The sequence below is a fragment of the Cygnus olor genome, chromosome 9, assembly GCF_009769625.2.
Source record: "Cygnus olor isolate bCygOlo1 chromosome 9, bCygOlo1.pri.v2, whole genome shotgun sequence".
Taxonomy (NCBI): Eukaryota; Metazoa; Chordata; class Aves; order Anseriformes; family Anatidae; genus Cygnus; species Cygnus olor.
In genome coordinates, this window is record NC_049177.1 from 21,049,523 (window position 1) to 21,059,319 (window position 9,797).

Consider the following 9,797-nt stretch of genomic DNA (forward strand, 5'->3'; position numbering starts at 1 on the left):
GATGTGGCATGGATTACTGCCTGTCACTTACTTGTGCTAGAACCATTTTGAAAAGTTCAGTGGTTCTCCATTCGCTCATCACATGTCACTGATTGTAGGAGCCTGCTAAGAACCTTCACATAGATTTAGTTACAGGGTAGTTAATTGTAATTTTGCTGTTGAATTAATTTACATATATTGGAAAGTGAAAAAGAACATAAAGGAGTTTATACAATCAGCTATAAGTGCAAAACTCTGAGAAGCTGACAGCTACGCTACCACCAGTGTAGTTTGGCTCTTACTATAGAAACAGCTGTTGCACCTGATGAAAGCACTCAAAATTTTTCTCTAATGCAGCAGAATTATAGCTGTGCCTATTTTCCAAACGGTTAAAGGGTCTGTCAGAACTGCCATTACAAACCACTGTTTTCAGAGTTTTATATTCCAGAGTCAGCCATAAAAAATTCATTCAGGCTGAAATCTGACGTACCAGGGCACAAAGCCTGACAACCAAACACTTTTCCTTTTGTCACAGTGGAGGGTTTATCAAATTAGTTTGAAATTAATCTGGGCAATTTTGAATTTACAGCAGTGACAAAGTAGTAATGTATGTGTAGCTTCAAGTGTTTTGGGCATTGCACTGCTCACCCAATTCACTGACAAATTTATGTTTTTAAGCGAACCAATTTTTCAAACGGGCTAATTATTTTCAGAAGCTTTAAATACAACAAAAAGAAAAATGACCCAGTGATTAGCTGGAGAAAAGGGAACATCGCAACTCAGGAGATGCCTTTCTCAGTATTAGCAGGCTATGGACTCTGCAGCCACAAGGAGACCTGACCCAGGGCAGCCCAGATTACTTTGGGAGATTAGGAAACATCCCCCTGCAAAGGCTTAACCACATCTTAGATATCCTTGAAGAATGGAAAGGAAACGTGGGCTGGGCCAGCCTCTCCAAATCCCTTTCATGCCTGTTCTCTGGGATTTTACAGACACTTTGACATGCAGCTCCCTGGATAAACCTGAGCTGAGCTGGTATCGCTGCGTACAGGCACACGGGGCAGTTGCCCCTCCACCAGCCACCAGCAAGTCCATGGGATGGAGTTGGTGGGGTGGCAGCTCACTGTGCCCTGCTTGGCCATGTCCCCGCTCCCCAGCTCACAGAGACCCACCAAGTAGTTCAGACCCCTCCATGTGTCCAGGTAGTTGGATATTCTCAAATATACATCATGACACTCACTGCAGTGAGTCTACAACAATTTAACTTTGCCCATGGCCCATCTTTGCCCTCCCTGAGGGACTTGTTTCAGTCGCCAGCACAACTTGCCATAGGCTGAGAAGTGTGCATTGCCCTCTGCCTGCGTGGCCAGGGCTGGAGGCAGCGATATTCCTGTGTATCAGCAACTCGGGGAAACCCAGACACCTGGGGGTAAGACCCATCAAGCAAGTAAGGGAGGGAAGGAGTCCCAATCTACTTCAGGAACAAATGTATTCCTAAAAATTCCCAAACTGAACTTGCTGGTGCCCAGATTGATGGGCTTACAGCAAGGCATCATACTAGGCTTAGAATTTTTTTTTTAATTACTGGCTCTGTCCAAATGTATAGGTTGAATCTTGAAAGTACTGAAATATCACACCATCAGCATTTTATGAGAAGGGACTTCTCTGAAGCCATCCCTGTGAATGCAAAGTCCTCATAAAGTAGCCAGTGGGAAACACTATGGGAAAAAGCATCATAGCCTATCTTATAAAGGGGCTTAAGTCTTCACCAGTGAACAAAGGCAGAAAAATATTTTTTCTTACTGGATTTTGAAGTGTGAATTCTCTTCTTAATTCCATAACATTTGAATTTATTAATCTAATGAGGCAGACAGGCCAGCAGTTTGAGCAATGACTTCTGATGCACAAGGCTCAACAGCAGTGAACAGGAGATTTCCAAGAGAGATGGAGGGGAAATACCCTGATAATTCAACTTGGTCGCACAAGAGTACTGCAGCCACTGAGTTTTAAGGAAATGGGGCACTACTGTAATAGCCAGGTCTGGCCACTGTTGGCTAGCTGCTTTTCCAACAGAGTTACAGATTTAAGTGAAATCTGCCACGAGTATGAATGTTGGGAGTAGTGATCAAGCTTGGCCCTGAATAACTCAAGGAATCGGGTCTCTGCATGGCCATTGTAGGATGTTATAGCCACTACGGTCAGGTGGAGGGGTTTGTGGTATCTAAGATACCTAAAGGGGTAGTAAGGGGCCTCCATTCCTCTACAGAGCCCTCACTTCTCTGCAGTTTTGTAAGAGAAGAAAAGAAATAAGGGGGATTGTTTTCCTGTCTCATAACAATAAATTCATTAATAAAGCCTCACAATATTGTTACAGTGAGAGGCATTTCATTAAATAAATAGATACTTTAGAGCCCATCAACCATAAACTTTTGACATCCAGAGAGAGGAGAGCCCAATAAGGTAGCAAGTGCCATATTGGCTCTGTGAAGACAATAATGCAGTTCTACTTCTTTCCTCCATTTAGCCCCTAGGCTTTCATAGTGGTTTCATAGGATCCTTTTAACATCATTTGAACAGCCAAAGGATAGACAGGAGTTGGCAAATAAACACTTCCCTACACTTCTACATGTGAGACACTTCATAAAACCTTTACATCTGAGTTTACCTCAAGGGCATCACATACTTTGCAATTTAGATAAGTTATTATGCCCATCATTTGCTGAGCTCAGTGGAATGCCTGTTTCATAAATCTGAAAACAGAGCAAACATGGATGAGTGAATAAAGAACAGATGTAACTTACATAAGGATAAGTATATAACAAAAACTGCACTAATATATGTGAATATAATGAAGTAAAATTAGCCTAACGTATTATGTAATTCTTTAGCCTGGCACACAGATTCTCAGCAGTTGACCTCTGCTTACTACAGCTCTGCCTTTTGCAGCAGCAGGGGAACACTATCTGATGACCTGTGCTCTTCCACTGACATTATCTCTTAATTGAAAACCAAGCCATGGAAAAGGGCCGTAGACTTGCCAGGCATTTGGTCAGCCAGAGAAGCAAGGAGGGAGATTCATATTTTGTTGATGGAAAGTGGACGTGTTGCTGAATAGCATTGTGCTGGCTACTGCAGCAGTTATTGGCTGTATGTGACTTTGTAGGGTCCTGTGCAGTAACCCAAGCCCATGCCACAGCCACGGGGAACGGTGCTTGTTCTCAGAGCCGGCAGGCTTCCCAAGTTGTTTTGGTGTGCTTCAGCTTGGCTATTCCTGAACCAGCCAGGGAATGGCTAGCCACTACCAGAAGGAAACTGGCTCCTGGTTTGCTCTCTCCCCAGGGCCGTGATGCAGCCGGGCATTTTACAAATGCACGGATCCATTGTGAAAAGGGAGGCAGGAAGGAGGGTCTGTTTTTTCCAGCCAAATCACTTTGTCTAATATCATGTATCATTTATACCCATAATTTATCACTTATACCCGTAATTCGTAGGTACAACAACAGCTACAACAAAAGTACTGGTAATGTGAGTGGGAAGGAGTGTTTTGTTGCAAGAAAAGCTCTGGTCTATTCCACCAAGCCATAGGGTGAGATAAGTCAATGGGATAATTTTAAATACCAGTAAATATGGCAATTGAGCAGTAAATGTCTCAGACATCAGAATAATGTATCTGGTTGTCGCTGCCTGGCAGTTAAATCACAGGCGATTCTGGACATTAACAGTGCCTGCATATGGATTTAGACAAATATTTCCCCAGCCCTTGCTAATCATGCTGTCACTTATACACGAGCAGTCAGCTTACCTGTGCCCTCTGCTAGAAAAGGTCTCCAGCCCTATAAACACCTGCTGCCAGGTATTGTTACTGCTGTGAAAGATAGCACGAGTCAACAGGACAGCTCACAGTAAACACTGAGCTGGACAGTGTGATTCAGTAGAGCTTGTGAAGTACCGAAGGACCATCTCCATTGTAAGGTGCTTAATAAATGTAATTCATTAGCAGCATCAACAGTTTTTTTTATTCAGTTTACCATCAGCAAATACTCTTTCTTCCATCTGCTTTTAGCTTTGGAGCCTTGCTAATGTGTTAAGACCCTGTTAATTTTTCAGTGTTTCACTAAATTCCATCCTTCAGGGTAGAAATGTGGACAGTGCTGTCAGACCTCGTTCTTTAAAGAAGGCAGTGCATGCACACAAGGCATGTGAAACTGCAGAAATGGAGCGTGAGGGACAGCACATTTATCTTTGGCATCAGCATCTAAAGCTATGAACATTTCCAAAAGCGGGTCCAAGGCGAGAATTGTGCGGTCAGTGGGTTGCATCGCCAGACAAACGTAGGGAAACGACACTGGCCTGCCCGTGGCCATTCAGGAGATGATGTGCTATGTGCAAACCCAACTCCCTTCCAAAACCAACCACAGCAGCTCAAAAATGCTTCACTTAACACACAAGCCGTAAAATCATGACTGTGGCATGTTCTCAGCTTTTCCTCCACACCCCGTACAGCCATCCCTGCTCACCCTCCAGGCCCTTTCCATACCATTCCTTTGGTTCCTTCGTTCAGCCCAACGAGTGCTTCAGCAAGTAGCTCTGGGGTACAAAGGAAAACATGGAGAGGTACTTTGTGTTTTAAGGCAGCTCATTCGCCTTCTATTACTAAGAGCTCCCGAGTAATAGGAATAGGTTCTGTTATGCCCCCAAATCCTTTTTGCTGTTGCCTGTTATTTATGGCTCCCGCATACATTTTCAAAAGCACCTCTTTCCTCTTTCACACTGACTCCCCCAGTCTGTATCAGGATTTAAGTAGTTTGGATGTTTAGGCAGTATAGAGCCTGTATACACTTGGATCCATGTAACACATACTTTTACAGTTTTACAGTTTACAGAGTCTTCTTGCTGCATTTCTATCTACATTTTTTTAAACAGTTGTTTTCCTACCTGAGTTTGTCCTCGGGAGTTTGTCCTGGCTCTTTCATTTGTGCTGTTCTAAACTCTTCAGCAGCAATTCTCTTCTGGCGAAAACTCTTCTATTGCTGCTATCTTTGTATTTATATTCAGATTCATGCCAGTATTTTAAAAAACACAAGCTAGTTTGTGATGAAAATATCTCCCCCAGTTTTGGACAAGCCATGCAGCTTCCTTTGGACCATCAGCAAGCCATCGACCATGGGCATCTGTTCCTTGGAACAGCCCCCTCGCAGCAAAGGTTGACAAGTTTCGTGACATCTGTGGCCCATCAGGACTTGGACAAAAACACCTGCATGATGGATAGTATCTCTGTGGCCTCTCTTCGTAGCTGGTACATATCAGGTAATTAGGAACCATATGTGGGATGTCTTATCCCAGTGAGTGCATAGGAAGAGCAAATAATATACTAGCCTTGTGCATTTTTCAGGGCAAAACCAGATGCATCTGGACAAAGCCAGAAGTGACTGATTGGACACTAGCAGAAAAGCAGTAGGTGCTTCAGAAAAAGAGGGGAAACCCCACGAAGCCCTGCTCTGCAGAGGAGGTTGGTCTTAACGACCTCCAGAGGTCCTTTACACTGAAATCTTCTGATGGTTGCAGTTCAGCTGCAGCGGCAGGTGGCTTGTACATTCTCCGTGCCACGAGGGAATCAGGACAGCATCCGAGAGCAGGACCGCCAGCTCGCTCCCCTTTATCCATCACTGGACAACACCTACAGAAGGACAAGATCGGAAATGCTTCTATATGCTGCAAACAAGGCCTATCTTTGTGTGGACCTATGTAAAGTCACTTTCAAAAACTGCCGTAGGTCTGGGTCGATCCTAAGCCAAAGGGAAACCACACATGCCTTGCCTGATGAGACCCTAGTCAGTTCATCCCGCAGGCTGGCCCCATTGCAATGCTTCTCACCTCTTTTAATTTGCTCTCTGTACTATCCACCTCCTTTTTCCCTGCTCCTTCCAGCTGATCACAGGGGCCAGACCAGAGAGAGAAAAGCCCAGTGAAAGAAATAGGGACAGGAGCTGCCAGAAATGAGGGAGAAACAGGAGCGACTTGAACTGAGGGGCAGTGATGCATTGGGCAGCCTTTAGCTGGGCCTGGTCTGTAGATATTTAACCAAAGTAGAAATGCTGCCACCGCGCTGCTGGGAGAAGCTGGGGGAGCAAATACTTGGGATATCTTGAAAATAAGATGTCTTAGCAGCGGAGGATTAAAATACATTGAAGCCCAAACTGTCTCCATAAGTACTCAGGTCACCAAGCAACTCGATAACTTCTACTGAGAAGAAGCCCATGAAGTTATAATTCACGTACAGCATAATCCATGTACAGAAGGGCAAAGGACTGACCTGGCATTGATCCCTGTGCAGGGTGAATCCTCGTGTGGATCGCTGGCAACACTGGCAGTGAACGCTCCACTGTGAATCAAGTCCTGCAGGGCTCTTCCCGTGGTGGGATTTAGGGGTGCTTTAGAATATACAATGGCACTTCAACCTGTATAGTGGCTGCAGAGTTTGGCTGTACAGCCCTGGGATTGAGGCTCAGCAGCAGTCTGGGGTCAGCTATTGCTCTGCTTGGGAGTAAATCGCGAGACTTTTCCAAAACCCGCTCCTTACGCTAGTCACGTTGGGGCTGGCTGTGACATATGTCCTTCTGCACACTCCCATCCACACAGATTCCTTTTTAAGCACTTATTGAAAGAAAAAAAAATGAAAAAAAAAGAGAGAGAGAGAGAGAAAAAATGAAGCTATTGGTTTTAAAAATTTGCATTTCCCAACGAGAGCCCTGAAGGTGGCTCACCACAGTCAAACAGCAGAAGAGCGGGCACGGGGAGGTTTTAAATCAAGGCAAAAAGGCAGAACATAATGCTTCCAATTTACTTTCTTAAAATGAAATGTGCAAGCTAAAAAGCCATGAATAAGCACTACTGAACACTGCAGCCACCAAAAAGACATTTTTAAGCGCCCCCCCCCCCCCCTTTATCTTGTCAAGAGACTGTATTTTCATTGTGTTTGTGTGGTAATTTAAATCATGCCAGGGCTCAGCACATACAGTGTAATTGTAAGTCAGCGAGGGTTTGAATGTCATCACTGCTGTGCAAATAACATCATCAGCTCATCAGCTGTGTCAGTAGCATTGCAATTATGTAAGCAACTATTATTTCCACCCCTGATATGCCATATTAGAACTTATTTTGGGGGCTGGAGTTGACAGGTATTCTATAAATATGAAAAGCACACAGCAGCAGCCGAGCCCTGGTGGGAACAACATCCCATCCCGTGCTCTCTGGTGGCATCACCAGCAGCTTGGCCACCGCTGGATGGTCCTAAAGGAGCTGCTGGGGCTTTTGCTCGCTTCCTGGACCTCCCTCGCCCCTTCCCCACTTGCCTGGGATCCATTTCCCTGCCTCTTCACACCCTTTGTGCTCGGCCAAACACAAGCTCTACTCCCAAAATCTAACAGATTCTTTATAATCACAGAAGTCACAGAGACATTTTAATTTGGTCTGTTGCAGAACAGCCTTGGGGGCTTGCTTGTTGTTTTTATTATGGCTGAGCCCCTGGACTGGAGCTTGGCACCAAGCGATTAGTCTTTCTCAGACTTCCTGCCTGCTTTTGGCAGATCAATGATTTCCTAAGCTTTTATTTCAGCTTCTTAAAAATGAGGCTAGCATAATGATTCCTTTCCCTAATCCCCTGCATGTTCATATTGTGAGCACGTCACACCAGAGCCAGCCCCAACCTCCGCAGGCGCCTGTTGCAGCGGCCCTCCTGGCAGCGGAGGAGCAAAGCCCAGCGGGGTGACCAGCATGGGATAAAACTGCTCCCTTGCAAGCTCGTGGGGAGCAGGAGGACAAACTCCCAGAGGGGCAGAAGTAATTGCCCACGACCTCTGTGCTTGCCCGGTGGCCTCTCCATCACACGCACGCCCCTCACCAACACGCACAGCTCCAAGCTCGGGGCTGAGAGCACTTTCCTAACGGCTCAATATACAAATAAATAACGGCAAAATATACAAATAAATGCAATAGTGAGCCATGCTCAGATTAATTCACAGTCAGCTGCTCAGTGCTGTGACTAAAGAAGCAATGCTCCACTGAATGAGTGTCAGGATGATAGATTAGGACCTTTTTTTTTTTTTCTTCCCAAAGATTGCAGCTTAAGATGCAATTGGAAGATTGATTCTTTAGATCCTCACGTTATATAGGCTCTAGGTCCCGAGTATGACTCAGTGCGAAGGGAGATGGTTCCCATCCTCACCATACAGGAACGTTGCACACCAAAAATTGACACAGATTATGAATAAAGGTAGGGCATGGGGAGAGATAGCCATGAGATTATGAATGCCTGGTGCTCACAGAATACCTGTACACAGTACTATTAATATCTATTTTTGGTTATGAACGTTTACTTTCAGTTTTGAAATCAGCCCTGCAATGAAGTTTATCTATTTGAATGTACTCTTTATTAGAATAATTACGTTTTTATTTGGGGGGGACACAGGTCATCTATTCTTTTACTACATTCCCCAGTGAATTATATTTCACGGGAAAACATATTTATTCAGAACTTCATTTTGATTTAATAGAAAAATGGTTCATGCCATAGCAATGCAGAATACTCATTTTTCTCCGTGTGCTGATTTTTGGCATATAAATGCCAGAAGCTTCTGTTCTCTTTCCTTATCAAGAAAGACTTGCCCGAGATTAATTTCCTCATCATCCCTTCCTTTTAAAGTGGCTGTTTTTCAATGCCATTTAAAGACAGAGTTGTGATAAATTTCTGTTTTCAATGCACAGATTTCAGTGAAAGTCTATTCCACAGCAGTAAAGTAATTGAATCCAAATTCACAGAACTGAATCTGTGCATGCATAAGGCCAAACAGAAAGGGACCAAAAAAATTTTAAATCATGTACCATTACTCCAGCCAATTGTACGAGAGGTGCCTTCACATGGTTTTCTTTCTAATGAGAATTAGTTCTGAAATAAACTAATTGCCAAAGTTTCTAATGCTTTTATACAGGGAAAGGGACATGATTCTGACACTTCTTTGTAATTGCAGATTGGAATAATTGAAGCCTTCTTATACCAAGTAGAAGACAGTTACTTAAAGAACAAAAGGCTGAGAGCAGCTAGGAGGGAGAAAACGAAAATGAAGAAGCTTCAAAATACGCAGCAACATTAGAGCCTAGGAAATACAAAGCTGTCCCTCACCAGCCCTAAAGACATGGCCACACAGCCAACGAGAAAATTAACACTGTAGATATTTGATAGATAGGTCAGCAAAAGCCACCTTTCCACTTAATGAGCCTTCCCCTCGCTATGGGGTATCTTTAGCAAGACACTCCTGCACTTCATTAGCCTTAACTGGCTGGAATAACGTCCACGCAAGTCTTATTTTAAATTGTCTTGTTTATTTAAACAGTAACACCCAGTGGTGCATTTTTCTCTCTACATCCATGAGGAAAAAGCTGGGGAGGGCTTCTAATGGTTTATACCCACACCAAGATACAGCCAACTGCAGAAAACTGCCTGGGGCCACAGCCCAGCTACCTGCCCGCACCTCTGCAGCCCGTAACTTGATTTTACAGAGCTGAGCCTGTGTGCACACAAGGCCAAAATGGCTTAAATTTCAAGAGGAAGCTCATATGGATTTTCTGACCTGAGGATATTCTGTAGCCACAGCCTGTAAAATCCTCCTGGCTTGGTTGTCACACAAAAAGGGCAGAGGACAGGCATCCCCCCAGTCACTTAGCTAAAAGGAATTTGGCCTCACATTGCCTTCCTGCCACATTAAGTTTTACACTACAGCTATTGGTACTAGCAAAAGGTGACACGTGGGAGCCCGCACCTT

General features: G+C 44.3%; 1 protein-coding gene across 1 annotated transcript in view; it reads left to right on the top strand.

Moving 5' to 3' along the window:
* SPATA16 (spermatogenesis associated 16) overlaps positions 1–9,408 on the top strand; it is a 92,634-nt gene extending 83,226 nt beyond the window's left edge. The window contains exon 11 of the mRNA XM_040567234.1: positions 9,006–9,408. Coding sequence (XP_040423168.1) covers positions 9,006–9,128 — 123 coding nt within the window. The 3' untranslated portion in view covers positions 9,129–9,408. The remainder of the gene's footprint in view (positions 1–9,005) is intronic.
* The last annotated feature ends 389 nt before the right edge of the window (positions 9,409–9,797 follow it).